A 21,479-nucleotide genomic window follows, 5' to 3' on the forward strand; every position below is an offset into this window, starting at 1 on the left:
TGGCAGAGGAGAGGGAGAACAGGAGCCTCAGTGGCTTGTGAGGAGGCCCGAGCCTGGGAAAACCCCAGTGAACTGGAGGAACTCACCTGAGTCCAGGAGGGAACACCTGGCACAGCAATGGGATGAGGTGAGAGAGGAAGCCGGAGGCCTGGGAGCAAGAGAAGAAGTTTAAGCAGAGGAATCTCTTAAAGGGGTGAAGCAGAGAGTTGACATTAGCTGACTTGAGAGGATCATGACCTTGGAAGGAAAATGAACTGGAGGAGGTGAGGCTGGAGGTGGGGCAGACACCCATGAGGAGGCCGCTGCTAGGGCCAGGTGAGAAATGAGTGTGGCTTGGAACTAGGTGCTGGTCGTGGATATGGATTTGAGAAAAATCTTGAACCTTTTGGTAGATTGGAAGTAGGCTGAGTGGGAGAGTGGAGTTTGGAGAGGAACTGAATGGGAGAGGAGAATGACCCTCGACTTTCTGGCAGAGATAACTGGGTGAAGACAGGTGCCCTTTACTGAGATGAAGAAACTGCAGGAAGTGAGGGCTGGAGAGGAAACCCAGTCTCCATGGTTTTCCTTTGGAGACAATAGAATCAGGCTTTTCCTGTTGTACACGGAGGCTGGCAGGGAGGGGGTCTGAATGGCTGTACCCAGGCCACGAGTGATATTAAAAATTAACAACCCGTAGGGCATTTTCCTTTCAGCGTGGGCAGGGCCAGGGTCCTGCAGCTGGAACTGGAAGCTCCTGATGTCTGGTGTTAACTCCTCAGTTGCCAGGTTATGGGGAGCTCCTGGGTCATCTGTTGGTGAAGAAAAGAAAAGCAGCTACACAGGGGGCTGTGGCCCTGTGCGATTTACCAACCGACATGGAATCATTTTAGTAGTGCACAGCCAGTACAGACAGACCTAGGCATAGGGCTAGGTATTAGTCTTGGCTGTGCCACCCACAGTCCCTACTTCAGTGGTTTAGAAGCTAGCCCACCTGGAGTATAGCAGTTGTTCAACAAATAGTTACTGAGTCTGTGTCTCTTTCTGTCCCTCCGCAGGGTTGTTTCAGTACCTGTACCTATCCTCTTTTTGCTGCTCTGATCATGCTGTTTCCTTCTTGATAACCAGGGTGTACCGTCCAGAGGGCAGAGCAGAGTCTGCTGGGGTTGCTTTTTGTAAGCTTTCACTTTCAAATGGTGGAAGGAGCCAGAGACGGGTGGACTCTTCTGTCTGGGAGCACTTAGCGGAGGCCCCAGGGCCTGGTCTCTACAGATGCCCCTGCAACCTATGCCAGGCTCTGCTTCTTCTCCACTCTCCTGGGAACCACCTGCTTCTCAGACGTGAGGAACCCATGGCACCCGGTGTTGGATCTGGAAGCAGGGTTTGGGACTCTGAGCAGCTAACTGCAGGTGCAAACTCTGGGGGCAGATTTGGGGTCTGCTGCGGTCCCTGAACCTTGTCAAGTTGCCGAGTTTAGAGATACTCCAGAAGTCTCAGCCTTTCAAAGCAGGTAAGTTGGTTTTGAAGACACCTGTGGGCCAAGAGGAGGAAAGCAGGGAGCAGCTGGCTGTGAGGAGGAGGCTGAGAATGTGGTGGGGCTAGGGTGGGAGGGGGATGCTGTATAATAGTGTGGCTCTAGGAAGACCCAGGACAACCACAGGGAGGGCTGCACCTTTATTTATTTATTTTAATAATATTTTTGTAGCACTTACGAGGACCAGGCTGTGTTCTTTTTTTTTTTTTTAATGCTTTGTTTATTGCAGTAACATTGGTTTATAATATTGTATAAATTTCAGGTGTACATCATTATACTTCTATTTCTGCATAGATTACATCATGTTCAGCACCCAAATACTAATTACAACCCATCACCACACACATGTGCCGAAGTATCCCTTTCGCCCTCCCCCCTCCCCCCTTCCCCTCTGGTAACCACCAATCCAATCTCTGTCTCTATGTGTTTGTTTGTTGTTGTTATTATCTACTACTTAATGAAGGAAATCATACGGTATTTGACCTTCTCCCTCTGACTTATTTCGCTTTGCATAATACCCTCAATGTCCATCCATGTTGTCACAAATGGCTGGATTTCATCGTTTCTTATGGCTGAGTAGTATTCCATGGTGCATATATACCACATCTTCTTTATCCATTCGTCCCTTGATGGGCACTTAGGTTGCTTCCAAGTCTTGGCTGTTGTGAATAACGCTGCAATGAACACAGGGGTGCATGTATCTTTATGCATTGATGTTTTCAAGTTCTTCGGATAAATACCAAGCAGTGGAATAGCTGGATCATATGGTAGTTCTATCCTTGATTTTTTGAGGAAGCTCCATACTGTTTTCCATAGTGGCTGCACCAGTTTGCACTCCCACCAGCAGTGTATGAGAGTTCCCTTCTCTCCACATCCTCTCCAACACTTGTTGTTTACTGTCTTGTTAATTATAGCCATTCTGACGGGCGTGAGGTGATATCTCATTGTAGTTTTGATTTGCATTTCCCTGATAGTTAATGATTTTGAACATCTTTTCATGTATCTGTTGGCCATCTGTATATCTTCTTTGGAGAAATGTCTGTTCCTGTCTTTTGCCCATTTTTTAATTGGGTTGTTAGTTTTTTTGTTGTTGAGATGCATGAGTTCTTTATATATTTTGGAGATTAAGCCCTTATCAGATGTATGGTTTGCAAATATCTTCTCCCAATTGTTAGGTTGTCTTTTCCTTTTGTTGATGGTTTCCTTTGCTGTGCAGAAGCTTTTTAGTTTGATGTAGTCCCATTTGTTTATTTTTTCTATTGTTTTTGTTGCCTGGTCAGATATGGTGCTTGAAAATATGTTGCTAAGACCAATGTCGAAGAACGTACTGCCTATGTTTTCTTCTAGAAGTTTCATGGTTTCAGGTCTTACATTCAAGTCTTTAATCCATTTTGTGTTAATTTTTGTGTATGGTGTAAGGTAAGGGTCTACTTTCATTTTTTTGCATGTGGCTATCCAGTTTTCCCAACACCATTTGTTGAAGAGACTTTCTTTTCTCCATTGTATGTTCTTGGCTCCTTTGTCAAAGATTAGCTGTCCATAGATGTGTGGGTTTATTTCGGGGTTTTGATTCTATTCCACTGATCTGTGTGTCTGTTTTTGTGCCGGTACATCTTCCTTTCCAATTTGGATCCCTTTTATTTCTTTCTCTTGCCTGATTGCTCTGGCTAGGACTTCCAGTACTATGTTAAATAGGAGTGGTGAGAGTGGGCATCCTTGTCTGGTTCCTGTTCTTAGAGGGATAGCTTTGAGTTTTTCACCATTGAGGATGATATTAGCTGTGGGTTTCTCATGTATGGTCTTTATTATGTTGAGGTACTTTCCTTATATACCCATTTTATTCAGAGCTTTTATCATAAATGGATGCTGTGTCTTGTCAAATGCTTTCTCTGCATCTATTGAGATGATCATGTGATTTTTATTATTCATTTTATTAATGTGGTGTATTACGTTGATTGATTTGCGAATGTTGAACAATTCCCTGCATACCTGGAATAAATCCCACTTGTTCATGGTGTATAATCTTTTTAACGTCTTGTTGTATGCGATTTGCTAGTATTTTATTGAGGATTTTTGCATCGATGTTCATCAGTGATATTGGCCTGTAGTTTTCTTTTTTTGTGTTGTCCTTGTCTGGTTTTGGTATCAGGGTAATGTTGGCTTTGTAGAATGAGTTAGGGAAGTTCCCCCCCTCCTCATTTTTTTGGAAGAATTTGAGAACAATAGGTATTAAGTCTTCTTTGAATGTTTGGTAGAATTCACCAGGGAAGCCGTCCGGTCCTGGACTTTTATTTTTGGGGAGGTTTTTGATTACTGTTCGATCTCCTTACTGGTGATTGGTCTATTCAAATTCTCTACTTCTTCTTGATCCAATTTTGGAAGGTTGTATGATTCTAAGAATTTATCCATTTCTTCCAGATTGTCGAATTGGTTGGCATATAGCTTTTCATAGTATTCTCTTATAATCTTTTGTATTTCTGAGGTGTCTGTTGTAATTTCTCCTCTTTCACATCTGATTTTACTTATATGAGCCTTCTCTCTTTTTTTCTCGGTCAGTCTAGCTAAAGGTTTGTCAATTTTGTTTATCTTTTCAAAGAACCAGCTCTTGGTTTTATTAATTTTTTCTATTGTTTTTTTTGGTCTCTATTTCATTTATTTTTGCTCTGATTTTTATTATTTCCCTTCTTCTACTGATTTTGGGCTTTGTTTGTTCTTCTTTTTCCAGTTCCTTTAGGTGCATTGTTAGATTATTTATTTGAGATTTTTCTTGTTTGTTGAGATAGGCCTGTATCACTATAAACTTCCCTCTTAGAACCGCTTTTGCTGTATCCCATAAATTCTGGCATGTCGTATTTTCATTTTCATTTGTCTCCAGGTATTCTTTGATTTCTTCTTTGACCCAGTCATTGTTCAGTAGCATTTTGTTTAATCTCCACGTATTTGTGGCTTTTCTGATTTTCTTCCTATAGTTCATTTCTAGTTTCATACCGTTGTGGTCAGAAAAGATGCTTGGTATTATTTCAATCTTCTTAAACTTATGTAGACTTGTTTTGTGGCCTAATATGTGATCAATCCTGGAGAATGTTCCATGTGCATTTGAAAAGAACGTGTATTCTTTGGTTTTTGGATGGAATGCTCTGTATATATCTACTAGGTCCATCTGTTCTAGTGTGTCATTTAAGGCCAATGTTTCCTTATTAATCTTCTGTTTGGATGATCTATCCGTTGGTGTAAGTGGAGTGTTAAAGTCCCCTACTATTATTGTGTTACTGTCTATTTCTGTTTTTATGTCTGTTAATAATTGCTTTATATATTTATGTGCTCCTACATTGGGTGCGTAGATATTTACAAGTGTTATATCCTCTTGTTGGATTGTTTCCTTGATCATTATGTAATGCCCTTCTTTGTCTCTTTTTACAGTTTTTGTTTTAAAGTCTATTTCGTCTGATATGAGTACTGCTACCCCAGCTTTCTTTTCATTGTCATTTGCGTGCAGTATCTTTTTCCATCCCTTCACTTTCAGTTTGTGAGTGTCTTTAGGTCTGAAGTGTGTCTCTTGTATGCAGCATATATATGGTCTTGTTTTTTTATCCAATCAGCCACCCTATGCCTTTTAATTGGAGCATTTAGTCCATTGACCTTTAAAGTAGCTATTGATAAGTATGTACTTACTGCCATTTTTTAACTTTTTATTTTTCTCAGTGTTTTAGTAGTCCTTCTCTGTTCCTTTCTTCTTCTATACAGAATTGATGGTCTCTTTAGTTTGACCTCTGTCTGAAAGCTCTACTCTTTAACTCCCCTCCTTTTATGTTTTTGATATCATATCTAACCTCTTTTTTGTGCATTTGTATCCATTACGTTCTTATCATGGAAATAGATAATTTTTCCTATTTGTGGTCTTCTCTTTTCCCCTTAAATCAGTCCCTTTAACATTTCTTGTAGCACTGGTTTCTTATTGACGATCTCCTTTAATTTTTGCTTGTCTGGGAAATTTTTGATCTCTCCTTCCATTTTGAATGATAACCTTGCCAGGTGGAGTATTCTTGGCTGTAAGTTTTTTCCTTTTAGCACTTTAAATATATCGTGCCACTCTCTTCTAGCCTGTAAGGTTTCTGCTGAGAAGTCAGCTGATAGCCTTATGGGGTTTCCTTTGTATGTGACTTGATTTTCTCTTGCGGCTTTTAGGATTCTCTCTTTATCTTTAATTCTGGACATTTTGATTATGATGTGTCTTGGTGTGAGCCTCTTTGGGTTTACCTTGTTTGGGGCTCTCTGTGCTTCCTGTACCTGGATGTCTGTTTCTTTCCTTAGGTTAGGGAAGTTTTCATCTATTATTTCTTGAAATAGATTTTCTGCCCCTTTGTCTTGCTCTTCTCCTTCCGGGACACCTATAACACGGATGTTAGTGCGCTTGATGTTGTCCCAGAGGTCCCTTAGACTGTCCTCACTCTTTTTAATTCTTTTTTCTTTTACCTGTTCAGCTTGGGTAATTTCTTCTATTCTTTCGTCCAGCTCACAGATCCGTTCTTCTGTATCCTCTACTCTGCTTTTGAGTCCCTCTAGTGAATTTTTCATTTCCAGTATTGTATTCTTCATTTCTGATTGGTTCTTTATTATATCTTCCATTTCTTTGTTGACATTCTCACTGAGTTCATCCATTCTTCTCCCCAGATCAGTGAGCACCCTTATCACTCTTTGTTTGAACTCTCTGTCAGGTAGGTTGCTCATTTCTGTTTCACTTAGTTCCTTTTCTGGGGTTTTGTCCTGTTCCCTTACTTGGAATGTATTCCTTTGCCTCCTCATTTTGCCTCTTTCCCTGTGCTTGTGTCTACGTATTAGGTAGGTCAGCTACGTCTCCTGCTCTTGGATAGGTGACCTTATGTAAGTGATGGCTTAGGAGGCCTGCAGTGTGCTTCCCTCAGTTCTCAATGTTCCAGGGGTGACCCCTATGTGGGCTACATGTGTCCTTCTGTTGTGGCCTGTTTGCTCTCCCTGTAGGCGCTCAGGGAGGCCGAGTTATGCTCCTGGACAGCTGTTGTAATGCTCAGCTGCTTGTAGTTGTTGTGGGCCCTTCAGTCTCTTTATCAGGTGTAGAGAGCCCCAGCACAGTTGGCTGCAAGTTGTAATACCACATTTGTGTTGCAGTATTTCTTTTAAGTGAGTAGGCCCCCACAGGCTGTGTTCTAATTACATGTAGTGATTCTACAAATAGAAATTCATGTGTTTCTTGTAAAACCTTGGGAGCGAGATGCTGTTACTATTCCCATTTTTCAGATGAGGAAACAGAGGCAGAGAAGGTCAAGAAATTCACCTAACACAGTCACACAGAGAGTCTGGAGGAGAACTCAGCCGTCAGCCCCAGAATCTGTCTTTCCCAGAACCATAAGCTGTCTCTCCTCTCCAACAGTAAGTGGTTTGGGGGTCTTTTCTCTGGCTAGGACTCATTTTATATTCTCTGCTGCTCTGTTTCCATTGGGATCCTCTACCCTGAGATCGAAATCTTCCATGAATACAGAGAGGAAGAGGATCAACCGATCAGTGGGAAATTGACTGGGCACCTGCTGTGTGCAGGGCTGTGTCCTGGGTCCCTAGAAGGAAAGGGCTGGGGTGGGATTGAAATTCAGGTGAACTAAACAACAGCGGGACAGCGTGCCTGTGATGGGAGCCCCAGTCTCCTTGAAGAGGATGTAGTCTCTCTCTGACGCTTCTCAGTGATTCCCTGCTCACAGTTAGGGGGCAACAGAACTGCAAGCAGGAATTGGCATGTCCTTCATGGTGAAGGCCTGAGTCTGGGCCCTCTGTCTTGGGGCGTTACCAGCAGTGTGCAAATAATGGAGAGATGGAGGGACGGTTTCCACCACGGGATCCCAGGTGCTGAGAAAGGAAGGGCCTGGTTTTCTGGGCAGAGTGGGGCTGTGCTGCAGGTGCCATTGGGGTGGGAAGGGAAGGAGTGGTTGTTTCCCAAGCAAACCTAATGGTTCTCTAGCACCACAGAGGCATTCAAAAGGGCTGGGAGGAGCCCGGGCTCAGTCCTTTCTTGGTATCAGAGTTGTGTGGGGACCATCAACACAATGAGCCAGTAGGAAAGGCTGTTGCCAGCCCTGAGCCCTGCTCTCCTCTCTGAGGCCTCGGAGCTCTGGGCTGGCCCTGCCTCTTGGCCTCTCTCCCTAGCTCTAAGGAAATGGAGGATTGCTCCAGCCGCTCTGTGCTCTGTCATCTCACCTCCCTGCTTCTGCTCATCCAGCTGCCCCTGGCGGGGTCCGCAGGTGAGTGTGGCCCCATTCCTCTTCCTGTGTCTCCCTTGGGTGGGTGGGAGCCCCCAGGAGCTCTGCTGGTTCTGTCCATCAGGAATGGATGGCTATTTCTGGGGACTCTGGCTCTAGAAAGATTATGTTGCTCCCCTAATCACTACTTGTAATTGAACATTTTTTTTGAAATGACACAATTATTGATGTCTTTTTTATTTATTTATCCATTTATTTATTTATTTATTTTATTTTTTTTATTGCGGTAACATTGGTTATATAATCCATGCATAAATAGAAGTATAATGGTCTACACCTAAAATGTATACAATGTTCTAAACCAATGTTACTGCAATAAAAAAAAAATAAACATTTAAGGAGAGGCACTAAATCATGACATAAGGCTGGGTAGGGGACCTTGATAATTGTCCAATGAGGAGTTTATGATGTTTTAAAAAGTCAACTATCAAAAATGTGAAAATACTTCTCTCCTTATTGTTTGTTTCCAGGCTTCATTGTTATCTGAAGCACTTATTCATTCATTAATTCATTTCATTCCACGGGTATTTATAGGGTGTCGACTATGTGTTAGGTGTTATTCTGTGAATAGAACAAACAGATTCCCTATCTTCACAGAGCTTACATTCTAGCAGGAGACAGTGAATAATAACTGCAACAAACCAACAAAACCTACAGTCTGTTAGAGGAGCTGAGAGGGCAGGACAATGCCGTAGAGCCGGGTAGGGCAGTCAGGGGTGTGGGAGGTGGGGCGAGGGCAGGCATCAGTGTCCAATCAGGTGGTCAGTGTAGACAGTGAGATGGGAACAAAGACTTGGAGGAGGTGGGGAGTGAGCCTGTGAGAATCTCCAGGAAAAGAGGGTTTCTGTAGGAGGGAACAGCCAGTGCAAAGCTGGCAGTGTGCCTGGTGTGTTCAAGGAACAGAGGAGGCAAGTGTTGGCTGGAGCAGAATGAGTGAGAGCGAGAGGAGCAGGAGTTGGGGGCAGAGAGGTACTGGGGGTCATCCCTATTGGGCCTTTGGGCCACTGGGGGGACTGGGGAGCCGTTGCAGGGCTTTGAGCAGAGTAGGGACATGGTTTCACTTACAGGTGAAAAGGGTCACAGACGTGGGGGTAGGGAGAGGATAGACACAGGGAGATTAGTCACTGTCGTCCTCCAGGTGAGAGATGATGGTGACTTAGGCCAAGGTTGAGCAGCACGGGAGGTGAGAAGTCACTCTTTGGAGGTCCAGCAGGGCTTGCAGAATAGTCGCATTGTGGCCCATCCACCAGGCCTCAGAAGGCCAAGGGCTCTGAGGGGATGGCAGTGGGGTGAACCTTCTTTTTTAACAAGCAGTGGTTTGGGCTCCTGTGGGTGATGGGAGTGAGGGCAGGTTTTTAACGGAAATAGCATTTGGCTCTAGTTTTTAGTGCACAGGTAATTCAGCAGAGGAGAAAGACAGGGCACAAGTAATCAAGTTAAGGGTGGGAGGGGGGAAGTTCCTGGGTGTGGCTGAATGGTCAGAGAGTTCTGATCTGAGCCACAGGTGTGCTCTCTGGTCAATTTTCAGTCCAGTCATTGGAGGGGCCGGGTTAGAGCTGTGGTTCTCCAAGTGTGGTCCCTGGAACATCAGTTTCAGCATCCTCAGGAACTCCTTGGACATGCACATTCTTTGGCCCATCCCAGACCTACTGAGTCAGAAGCTCTGGGAGTGGGCCCCAGCAATTTGTGTTTTACAAGCCCTCTTGGTGATTCTGATGCATGCTGAATGTTGCAAACCACTGAGTTAGAGTACTTCATGGGAGGGTGTGAAGACAGGAGCACAGGTGAATAAGGTGGTCGTTTTGACATCATTTCTGGGTCACAAAGTTGTGGTCTGAAGATCTTGCCCAGATTTAGAGTTGTTACAGCTCAATCCATCAGGTCAGGGGTCATCTCATTTGACACTTGCCCCCAGCCTACCTGGGCTTTCCCACCCAATTGTGTGTGTTCCCTGTCTGTGGTTTTCATCTCTCCACCTTCCTCATTCCTATATCTGTGTCCACAGAGGAGTTCTTCATGATTGGCCCCTTAGACCCCATCGTGGCAATGCTAGGTGGGGATGCCACTCTGCCCTGTCGTGTGTGCCCGACCATGAGTGTGGAGAACATGGAGCTGAGGTGGTTTCGCTCCAAGTTTTCAGAAGTTGTGTTCATCTATCAGAACCAACGGGAGCAGAACGAGGAGCAGATGGCCCACTATGCAGGGCGGACCTCTCTGGTGAGGGACCTCCTCACCCAAGGGGAGGCTGCAGTGCACATCCACAAGGTCCAGGCTTCTGACGATGGGCTGTATACCTGCTTCTTCAGAAAGGGAGGTTTCTATGAAGAGGCCAGTTTGGAGCTGAAGGTGGCAGGTTGGTGACTTGATCTATATTCTTGATTCCTAGAGTATTGCAGTTGGGAGGAACCTCAGACCATGTAGATCAGCCCGTCATTTTATAGATGTGGAAAAGAAGGCTCATTCACTCATTCACTTATTCAATACAAACATATAGAACCCCCACTATGTGCCAGGTCCTGTTCTGGGCACCTGGGTACATCAGTGAACTAAGCAAAGATCCCTGCCCTGTGGAGTTTATGTTTTAGTGGCAATACGTAAATAAATAGATAAATATGTTATAAAGGGTGTTAGGAGGTGGTAAGTACTTGGGATAAATGGCCAAGTAGAACAGGGGAAGGGGACCAGAAGGTGGGGGTGGGGAGGGAGGGAAGGCTTTAGTGTTACATAGGGGCTCACACTGGGCCTTCCCGACAATCTGAGCAAAAGCTCAAGGAAGTAGGGTTTTTGCCAAGTGGATATCTGGGGGACAAGTGTTCCAAGCAGAGGGAATACCCAGTGTGAAACCCCTGAGGTGGGTGTGTTCTGGGCCTACAAGGAGGCCATCATGGCTCGTAAGACAAGTGAAGGGGAGAGTAGTAAGAGGTGACAATACTGGAATAAAGAGATATTTCTGGTATAGGGTGCACAGAGAGAGGATCGATTACTGCTGTCTGTGTGGTCAGGAGAAGCTCCTAGGGAGCACAGTCTTGAACAGGCACTTGAGTTTACCAGACAATGTTCCAAAGAGCCCTTGAAGTTGATGGACTGGAATGTGAGAAGGCAGGGGGCACATGGAGCATGCTGATTGTGGTTGTCAGCAGTTAATCAAATGGTCCTTGGGGCTGGAGTTTGTGTGCCCTGAGGGGCACAGGTGGTGGAAGTTGGGGTGGGAGAGAGGAAAGAAGGAGTTTGAGAGGGAAGGCAGATGCCAGATCATAGAAGACTTTGCGTGCTGTATTATGGAGTTTGGATGCATTGCTGAGAAGTTTTAAACAGAGCAGTGCTGGGAATGTGTGCTTTGGCAACTGTGAGGAGGATGGATGGAGGTGAGCAAGGTGGAGGGGTGGATGCACTTACAAGGCAGAGAGGATGACTGCCTGACTTCACGAAGCAGCAGGGGGGCGGGACAGGAAGAATCAGACATCAGACAGGTTTAGAAAGTAGACCCAACTGAGAGAGTAGATTTGGGGACAAAGAGTTTGGAAGGGGGAGAGGGGACAACAGATACTCCCAGGGTTTTGCCTTGGCTGTTTGTCGTTTAGTGGTAGGAATATTGATAATTATGTATTATTTACCTGTTGCCATAATAATGCTGTGTAACAAACAGCCACAAAAATCTCAGTGGCATATAGCAATAACCATTTATTTAATTCAGGCATTAAGAAAGTTCCCCTAATCTGGGCTGTATTGGGCTAATCTTAACAGGGCTTACTCATACATCTTTGGTCATGTTGGGGAAATATAATAAAAAATGAAATCTCCCAGGGGCCGGCCCGGTGGCATAGTGGTTACGTTCACATGCTCTGCTATGGCGGCCCGGAGTTTGCAGGTTCGGATGCCGGGTGCGGACTGATGCACCACTTATCAAGCCATGCTGTGGTGGCGTCCCATATAAAGTGGAGGAGGATAGGCATGGGTGTTAGCCTACGGCAAATCTTCCTCAGCAAAAAAAGAGGAGGATTGGCAATGGATGTTAGCTCAGGGCTAATCTTCCTCACCAAAAACAAACAAAACAAAACACCAAAATCTTCCAACCCAGAAATCCTGTCACAAAGGTAGTAGAGAAAGAAAAGAGTTTTATTATTGAATAGGCATTAATCCAGAATGTGATGCACATCTCAGGCAATCTACTAAGAGATTGCAAAAATAGAAAGGAATGTCCCCCTTTTATAAAGCCAAGCAGATACAATCCATTACGTACATGTTTTCAAGATCAATAATGACTAATTCCCAAGTAAGAGGAGTTGACAGCACTGTTTGTCACACAGAGTTCACCCTAAATTTACCTGGTAATTGAGGTGACCATCTATGTTAGCTAATTGGCTTTATGGAGAGGAAAAGCAAATTCTCATATCTTTATGACAGGAGGTGGTTTTACAATTTGGAGCACGGTACTCACTGAAGTTAGGCCCCTACCCTCCCACAGGAAGGAGGAAAGTGGGGTGGTATCTCCCTTGATGTTTACATTTCAAAGAGATGGCTTCCAGGTCCTTGAGAAAGACATTCCTGGGTCATAAAGCTGTCAAAAGGCCCATCTAGTTTTCAAAAAGTATTTATATACATTTCAAAGGGGGGAGAAAGTACCAACAGTTACAAGTTTTCTCAAGGAAATGCTCCAAGAAGAAGGAGGGGTGGGGAATCTCTTTCCTTATTTTCAACAGGGAGATTTAAGCCTCTTACATTTATTTTTTCTTTGTCCTTACAGTCAGCTGAAGAGGTCACCATGTGGACCTTGGCTGGGTTTGTTCACATGGGTTTTATTCATCTGGCTGTTGGCTGATCTAGAAAAGCTTCAGCTGGAAAGGCTGCCCAAGCACATCCTTCCCATGGCAGAGGGCAGGCCCAAAGGCACAGGCACTTTATAAACTCTGCTTGAGTCACATTGGCTAATCTTTCAGGGGCCAAGTCAAGTTACATGATTGAGCCCAGAGGCAGAGTGTGAAGGCACTAGAAAGTATGTGGCAGAGGGAGAGCTGGATATAAAGAAGTGTGAAGAATTGGGGATATTTTCATAATTAGTCTTTCACAGATGGGGCCAAATCATGAATTCTGTTTGGGAATGTTGAGTTTGAAGTCTATGTGAGGAATTCTGGAAGAGATAACCCATAGGGGCGTGGATATAAGGGAGGGGAGTTCAGAGGATAGGGTTGTCAATTGATATAATTTTGAAAGTGATTTACAAAGACAGGCAGTGGGTGTGGAGGCAGATGCACTGGGAGAGTATGTGAGGTGAGAAGAGTTCTGAAGGATAAGGAAGGAACCTGGGACCAAATTCCTTCTCCTGTTTCCTCTGGGCATCAGCCTTTCCAGCTGCATGGTTGGGGAGAAGGGACCCTGCTCTCTGTGCCTCCAATGGGTCCTATGCTGCTTCCTTCTGTTCCGTGTGGCAGGGCTGCTGCCTTGCTCCCTGCAGGGGCAGCATTCCCACAGAGCCCCTAGAATGCAACGTGAATGGCTCCAGAGTTGTGCACATGTAGGCACTACTGGCATCCCTAGGCCACAGGCCACCTCCCAGAGCTCTCCCTCTTCCCTGCCACAGGTGTGGGCTCTGCCCCTCAAGTGCACATCAAAGGGCCGGAGGAGGACGGGGTCCGTGTGGTGTGCATGGCCTCAAGGTGGTTCCCGAAGCCCCAGGTGCAATGGAGGGATCTCAGTGGAAAGAAGTTCCTGGCATTCTCTGAGACGCATGCCAAAGATGAGGAAGGGCTGTTTAGTGTAGAGGCCTCTCTGGTGGTGAGAGACAGCTCTGCAGGGAACGTGACCTGCTCCATCCTTAACCCCATCCTGGGCCAGGAGAAGACGATGGCCATCTTCATCCCAGGTCAGTGCTGTTCCCTGCTTCCAGCAGGGCCAGAGGAGGGGGCCTGGGCTAGGCTCTCCAGGGCTGTGCCCCTGATGGGATCTCTGGCTGGGCTGCAGAGCCCTTCTTCCCCCAGGCCTCTCTCTGGAAGCCAGCTTTCATAGTGATCCTGACCGTGCTGACGCTCCTACTCCTTGGGGCTGTGTATTACACCAAGAGAGAACATTCCACAAAGTTGCAGGAGCTGCAGAAACAGAAGGGTCTGCGTCAGGCTAAGGAAGAAGACCAGCAGGCAAAGGAGGAGGCACTGAAGGCCAGAGGTAAGGCAGGACAGGGACCAAGGCTGGTGAGGGCGGCAGCCGGTGCTGAGAGGGACAAGCTGACCACAGTGCCGGAGTCCAGGGCTCCAGCTCTCCAGGGAGGTCCAGGACCCTAGGTGCAGAGCAGGTGGCTGAGGAGATCCAGAAGGACCTGGAGCTGTGGACTCTTGGATGGGTCTGGAGTTGGAAATTCTAGGATAGGGAGAGGTTCTTTCTTGCAGGTTCTCCAGGCACACAATCTTTCCTTTTTTTAGGGATGGAAGTTCACACTTATTTTTTCACTCTCTTTCAGATGAACTCCAGGCAGATCTTGGTAAGTTCTGCTTTTCCTCCTGAACTCCCTGTGTCCCCTTCATAGGAGACATTCTGGTTCTTACCTCACCTGTTTCCTGTGTGGTGTCTTTCAGATTGGAGGCAATCAGTTTACCTGGCTGGTGAGTGACTCTCCAGATGTCTTTGGGTCTCCTGTCCTACGTATGCCAAGATGCCCCCTTTCCTTGTTTCTATCTAGGCACAGACATGTGGACCCCCTTCCCTGTGGGCAGAAATGGAAGCTGGTGGGAGGCACAACCCTGGTCCATGGGCTTTCCCAGATCTGGGCTGCTGTTTCCCACCCAGTGTTTGGGAACCTGGGTGTGATGGTGGCCCCTGGAGTTTGTCATGCATCTGGGTCTTATTCCAAACATAACCTACCCACCATATTGCTAGTTTTCTAGCCTTCAATTCTTCTAGTTCTCAGTCAGTATCTGGAAGTGGAAAGCCCGCTGCTCTGTGATTTCATTAAAGGAGCTATATAAATAAGTGGGGTCATTAAGTTTAGGAGTATACTCCTAAACTTAGAGAACTAGTCTGTTCTCTCCAGTTCCTGAAGGTGCTGATCCAAAAACGATGGGAGGAGGCCTGGGCTGACCAAGCATGGGAATATGCTAGGATGAGCTGCCAATTCCCCAGAATAGTGATGTTTATCTCTAGAAATATTTCATCTGAGAAAGACTGGCCACTTTACCCTAGAACTCATCTTACATCACTGTCCCTAAACCATTCCCCATTTTGAGTTATTTCCCAAATATATCTTTGCCAGAAAAAGACTGGATATGATAATGCTTTCTTGCATTTATGGAATAATTTATATTGTATTCTCTAAAATATTTTCACACATAGTACAATTTTTGCTCCTTAGTGGCACAAGTGGCACAGATAGAATAAGAATTGTTGAGTTTTTGAGGTACAGAACAGCTAAGTGACTTGCCAAAATCATACAGCAGCAGCAGGACAGTGTGGAACTCAGCCTGTAATGCAGGCTTCCTGACCTGTGGTCCAGGGGATTTCCCACAGCACCCTGCTGTCTGCACATTGCAGGAGGTCATGTTCCTCCAGCTCTCCCCCTGTAGATAGTCTCGCCTGTAGAACAGATGGGAGACAAGGACCAGTAGATTCATGCTGAGCAGGCTTGTTCTGGCCGAGGTCTGACTGGGGTGTGTTCTCTTTCAGCTTGGAGGAAGGCCCAGATGTACGCGGGTAAGTGGTTCTGAGCTTCCTGTGGCCTCACCTCCCCAGCCTTGACTCTGCCCCCTTCTCTATGGGTTAATGTCCTTCCTTTCCTTGTCATTTTTGTAGCCTCCATTCTAAGACTGCCGGGCCTCCTCCTTGGGAACACATCTCTCTCTCCATTCTGACCCATCCTCTACTGCAGGTCACTGTTATGGTCAGAACAGCCTCCCCAAACACCTTGTTCAACTGGTACTTCTCATGGGTGCAGTGGCAATGGAGAGGTCAGTTGTGAGGAGACTGGCACAGGGAAATGACTGTGTAGATCAGGAATTTCTGATCTCTAGAAGATTTCAGAAATCATGCTTGCCTGCTTAGGATTCAGGTCTTCCTAAGGGGGTCCTTGGTTCTGGATCCTTCTTGCTCCAAAATTCCTCCCCTTTTTGGATCTAGTTTTGGTTTTCCTCTGGGATATTGGTCTTCTCTTTGCTTCCTCATGCTCTGACTCCCTGTTCAAGCTGGGTTTCTTCCTCCAAGCCTCCTTGGTTACTGAGGAATTAGTTGCTCTAGAGCAGGTGTTCTTTTTTTTTCTTTTTTTTTGTGAGTAAGACCAGCTCTGAGCTAACACCTATTGCCAATCCTCCTCCTTTTCTTCCCCAAAGCCCCAGTAGATAGTTCTATGTCATAGTTGCACATCCTTCTAGTTGCTGTATGTGGGACGCGGCCTCAGCATGGCTGGAGAAGCCGTGCGTTGGTGCACGCCTGGGATCCGAACCAGGGCCACCAGTAGTGGAGCGTGTGCACTTAACCGCTAAGCCACGGGGCCAGCCCCTAGAGCAGGTGTTCTGCATCTGGGGTCCAGAACCTCCAGGATGTTTATGGAATTCTGGGTGAGGGTCTGTGAAAGATCTGAAATTATATGCAAAATTCTGTGTATTTGTTTGTATAACAGGAACAAAAATGCAACTTGTAATTGTTCACAACCGTTATCTCTCCTTTTATGAGAACTCTGTATTTGCCTGATGGGCTCAGCCTTGGCTGGGTTTACTAGGGGCAATGTGTGAAGACTGGAAAATGAGAAACATAGAAGACTCTATGTCTTCTTAACATAGACGAGTTAAAATTGTTTACCAGAGAAAGAGTGGAGAGCAAATCAGAGAAGAAAAGACCAGGAGAAGGAAGGGAGGAGGAGATGAGAAGGAAGCAGGGTGCCTGAGATTCGCCTTGTAGAGATTTTGGGTGGCTTGGAGTGGTGGAAGAGAGACCACAAGTCACAGCCATGGTGGTTTGAGTTGGGGAGTATACGGAGGGTTTGCAAGTTATTTGGGTGCATGAAATGTAATCAATTCCTTGATACCTGTTTGAGAAATTTCAGTAAAGAATATTTATTTTTAAACCATTTTGAAGTAATCATCTAATTGAGTTTACCTCTGATAGTGAGACCATCTCAACCTTCCAGCAGTCAGGGTAGGAGTGTGGTATGGGGGTTCCTAATGCAATGAAGGGTCATCCAGAGAACCCTTTAGCACTGGGGTGAGTTAAGGATCTGTGCCCTCTAAGCCTGTGTAACATGCCCTCTCCCTGCTCTGGATGTTTCTGTTTACAGTCAGGGATATAGACTGTGAGAACAGAGAGGGACAAGCCAAGGCGTGAAGGAGGCCTGGGGACCAGATGAGTGAGGAACCCACCTTAGAGAATCTTACTGATTGTTCCTGGGATTTATTTGTTAAAAATGAGGATCAGATAGTCTTCTTTTACCATCTCTGCCTTATCTGCTGAATTAAAGTGCGTGTGTTTTAATGGATACTTTGTTTACCCTTTTATTTTGTAAGGACAAATGCCATTACACTAGAATCAACATTTTCTTTTCTTTCTTTCTTTTTTTTTTTTGCGTCTTTATATTTTGTAGTTTATTTGCTTGTTTTTAAATTGGTTTTATTATTTATTTATTTTTTTATTTTATTGTGGTCACATTGGTTTATAACACTGTATAAATTTCAGGTCTACATCATTATACTTCTTTTTCTGTGTAGATTACATCATGTTCACCACCCGAATACTAATTACAAGCCATCACCACACACATGTGCCTAATCATCCCTTTTGCCCTCCTCCCTCCCCTCTTCCCCTCTTGTAACCACCAATCCAATATATGTCTCTATGTGTTTGTTTGTTAGAATCAACATTTTCATATTGACAGGTTCATAGGGTGAGGTGGACAAATATCTTCTCTCTTCTTATTCATAAAATTGGAAAGATAATTTGTAACTTAAAGATTTGCTGTGGAAATTAAGTGAAGAATAGCATAGCATTCAATACATTGTAGAGTCTCAAAATTAAAGGCCAATTCTCTTTTCTCCTTTTCCTCCTCCTCCTTCTTTGGTAATCTTTATCAGTTATGATATAGAAACTTATAATTGGGTGTCAACTGATGTCTTGGTGAAGAACAGGTAAATTAAAGTTCATTTTTCTCAGAGGGCCACATGGGTCAGCCCAATCATTTTACGTGATCTTATTTCCATCAAGCAAATCAATAGAGACGGAAATGCCAATTTCTCTGAATGAACCTGTATATGTGGGAATGGTGGTCACAAATTTACACCCCAAATGTGCAAGAATATGTTGTTTACTTATTTCTATAAACGTTCGTATGTTGTTTCTGAGTCTCCACCCTGTTGGAGGCAACAGCTCTCCCACTGCAGACATTTCAGGGTCTTATGACTTATATAGGCTTTGCTTTGGTCAGCAATCTTCCTTTCTTCTTCCAGAAATGGAGTATGGAGGTTGGAAGAGATTATATGGCCTTGGGTCAGTGGGGGAGAGGGGTCCCTCTGTTCTCCTCTTAGTCATATCAGGTCCTCACCCTGGGGAGACTAACCTGATTTAGATCTTAAGATCCTAGGATTGGGGTCTGCTGAGGAGGGGCAGATCCCATCTAGCTGTTTGGGGCATTGTTGTTTCCCCCATACCCCTGACCCCATCTCAAGGTCCTTAATCTTTTTTTTTTTTTTTTTTTTAAAGATTTTATTTATTTATTTTTTCCCCCCAAAGCCCCAGTAGATAGTTGTATGTCATAGTTGCACATCCTTCCAGTTGCTGTACGTGGGATGCGGCCTCAGCATGGCTGGAGAAGTGGTGCGGTGCGTCGGTGCGCGCCCGGGATCCGAACCTGGGCTGCCAGCAGCGGAGCGCGCGCACTTAACCGCCAAGCCACGGGGCCGGCCCTCAAGGTCCTTAATCTTAACCACATCTGCAAAGTTCCCTTTTCCATAACATATTCAAACATTCTGGGGTTTAAGACATAGACATCTTTGGGGGCCTACCACATCAGAGTTTCTCCTGGAAGCTTTCAATCTCTCTGGGCCATTATAGGGGGAAGCAGATAACTAGATCTAATATCTTTGGGTTCTCTATTATATATAGGGATGTTTTTGCTCTCACTACCCCATGAAAAGGGGAAGAGAATTCATTAGTGTCTGTCCTCTCACTGAATGTGTGTCTTTCCTGCTTTGAACATATCTCTCCCTTCCTTGAAACCTCTCCATTGCCCCCTACTGGGCAAGATTTCTCTGATGCTATACCCCGAGTTCTCTTCACTCATGGTTTATAGTCATCCTCTGAGTTCAGCTCAGCCAAGTTGTATTCTCTCTACCCATGGCTTAGAGGCAATCTACAAGTTCAGCTCAATTAGTTCTTGATAATTAAATGGAGGCCTTGGAAATTTTGATTTCCTTAATACTTTCTCAAGAAAACTTAGCTTCCAGGATGAATATGTGACTAGGGACTTGAGAAAGCATAATTTGATAGTGAAATCTGGGCAATGATCTTTATGTTCAGATTGATATCCAGCCTCTCAATCCCTAAGTATTAAGCTTCATGGCTTAGCTTTTATGGGAAGGCTGCAGCACAAGGGCTGTGTGTGTGAGAAAGAAATAAATGCATCAGTTGAATATTTCCAAAATATTTTCCCCTGTAACTCTTGTATCAGTATTTTTCAGAATACTAAATGCTGACCCTGTTGTGTACAGTCTATGCAAATCCCTGATATGAAACGTGTGGTTCTCTTATAGATTGGTGGAAGGAGAAGTTCCAGGCCTGTGAGTGACTTCATGTTCTTTCTGGGTGTTCCTACTGCTGCCCCCATAGCCTCTCCTTCAGATCCCTGTGGTGATATAGATGCTGACGCCATCAATGGTGGTGGGGTGGAATATGGCGGTGATAGTCATATAGTTGGAACTGGTGGGTGTGGCTAATATTGGATGCTAAATAGATATCCTTCAGCCCTTGGAGTCCAAGTTGGTCCTCAAGGGCCCTGTGACATATCTAACCCCCAAATCAGTCTTGTGGTTCCTTCTCCTGCTTGGAGCGCTGTAGGCTTGAGTCACAAGGCTCTCATCTCAGGGTGCTTAGTCCTGCCTCCAGGCAGCTAAGTGTCTGAGGGTGGTTGTATTTTCCTGTTATGGGGCAGGAGAGGGCCTTGCATGATTGGTAACTCTCTCTGCAGGGTCTGTCACTCTAGATCCAGGCTCTGCCCATCCCAACCTTTCCCTTTCTCCCGAAAAGACAAGTCTGACCTGGAAGGACACCCATGTGGACTCAGGAGACACCTGCAGTATCTTGGGTCTTGAGGGCATCACATCAGGACGCTGTTACTGGGAGGTGGAGGTCAGGAATAGAGACAGAAGCAAGTGGGCTCTGGGGGTCTGTAGGGGAGATGTGAAAAGGAAGGGCTGGTACAGAGAGTCCCCAGATAAGGGGTTCTGGGTTGTGGGGCAGTTTGGAAAGAATTATTGTGCCTGTACTATCCCTGACACTTCGCTATCTCTTAGGCAGTTTCCCCACAGGGTGGGGGTTTTCCTGGACTACAATGAAGGGGATGTATCCTTCTATAACATGAGCGATGGCTCCCACATTTTCTCCTTCCCTCAGGCATCCTTCTCTGGGACCCTCTTTCCATACTTTATGCTTAAGTCAGGAAAGATGTCCCTGACCATCTGCCCCACTGTGGGTGGGTCTGAGGGGTTCCCTGTGCCCATTAACAATTCTCCTTCTTCTTTGGAGGAGCCTGTGAGCCTCCCAGGGGAGGAGTTCAGCTCAGGCTCTGGTGTTGATGGTGCTCCCCCAGCAGTCGAATCTCCATTACTCCCCTGCAACTCTGAGGCTGCGTCCCTATAGGGCCCCATCACTATCTCAAACCCCTCTCTGTGGCTCTTCCTAGAGCTGCAGACTCCCTGTGACAAAGGCCTCTGAGGTGAATTCTAGCTGGCTGGGCGTCTTGACCTCCTGCCCTGGATGCAGACTCCTGGGCATGTGGTTAGAGAATAGTTAGTTCAAGCCTTGTGCTCAGGTAGCAGATTATAAAAGTTGACTGAGCTGGTTTGGGGTAGGCTGAATTTTACTATGTGAAGTTATTTTTTTTCAGTAATAAAAAATATTTCATAAGGTCTTTTTACTTTTTGGATATGAAAGGGGATGAGGGGCTGAATTACTCTGCAGAATAAAGTGGAGTTTACTTTATCCAACTTGAGTTTGTGCAGAAGAACCCAGAGGCTGAGAGTGGGTCCCCAGCTCTATTTTGGGGGATCTGCACTATCTGGCCAGAAAAGTGGGCCATCCAAAATTACCAGGGAAATGGATGGCTGATGGACTTTTAGGAAGAGTCTAATGTTCTGCTTTATATTATTTCCTATTCTGGGATGGATGAAACACACCTATTTTTCCAAATCTCAGCAAATTTCTGTTACCTGGGAAAAACTTGTGCTATGTTAATTTAAGGAAATAAGGAGAAGAATCTGGATTCTTCTTTTGTGTCAACACCAGGTGGAAAGAAGAGCAATGTTACCAGAATTAAGAAGTGAATGAAGGGGCCGGCCCCATGGCTTAGCAGTTAAGTGCGCGCGCTCTGCTACTGGCGGCCCAGGTTAGGATCCCCGGCGCGCACCGACGCACCGCTTCTCAGGCCAGGCTGAGGCCGCGTCCCACATACAGCGGCTAGAAGGGTCTATGACATACTATGACATACAACTATCTACTGGGGC

The 21,479-nt window shown here is 45.4% G+C and overlaps 1 protein-coding gene across 1 annotated transcript; it reads left to right on the top strand.

The window, feature by feature from the left end:
* Positions 1 to 7,489: 7,489 nt before the first annotated feature.
* Positions 7,490 to 20,824, top strand: LOC101388921 (butyrophilin subfamily 1 member A1-like). The gene is made up of 9 exons (XM_014782920.2): positions 7,490 to 7,776; positions 9,800 to 10,147; positions 13,373 to 13,654; positions 13,753 to 13,953; positions 14,246 to 14,266; positions 14,361 to 14,387; positions 15,445 to 15,471; positions 19,512 to 19,538; positions 19,946 to 20,824. Exons 1-9 carry the CDS (start codon positions 7,692 to 7,694, stop codon positions 20,614 to 20,616), a joined length of 1,689 nt encoding a protein of 562 aa, XP_014638406.2. The 5' UTR covers positions 7,490 to 7,691; the 3' UTR covers positions 20,617 to 20,824.
* The last annotated feature ends 655 nt before the right edge of the window (positions 20,825 to 21,479 follow it).

The sequence above is a fragment of the Ceratotherium simum genome, chromosome 13, assembly GCF_057802395.1.
Source record: "Ceratotherium simum simum isolate JZ-2026a chromosome 13, ASM5780239v1, whole genome shotgun sequence".
Taxonomy (NCBI): domain Eukaryota; kingdom Metazoa; phylum Chordata; class Mammalia; order Perissodactyla; family Rhinocerotidae; genus Ceratotherium; species Ceratotherium simum.

What these genes read in the sequence shown, in the direction of transcription:
- LOC101388921 (XM_014782920.2), top strand. Translation starts at nt 7,692, where the DNA reads ATGGAGGATTGCTCCAGCCGCTCTGTGCTCTGTCATCTCACCTCCCTG. An exon ending in GAAGGCCCAGATGTACGCGG is followed by an intron (nt 15,472 to 19,511) that starts GTAAGTGGTTCT and finishes GTTCTCTTATAG; the next exon opens with ATTGGTGGAAGGAGAAGTTC. An exon ending in GAAGGAGAAGTTCCAGGCCT is followed by an intron (nt 19,539 to 19,945) that starts GTGAGTGACTTC and finishes CTCTCTCTGCAG; the next exon opens with GGTCTGTCACTCTAGATCCA.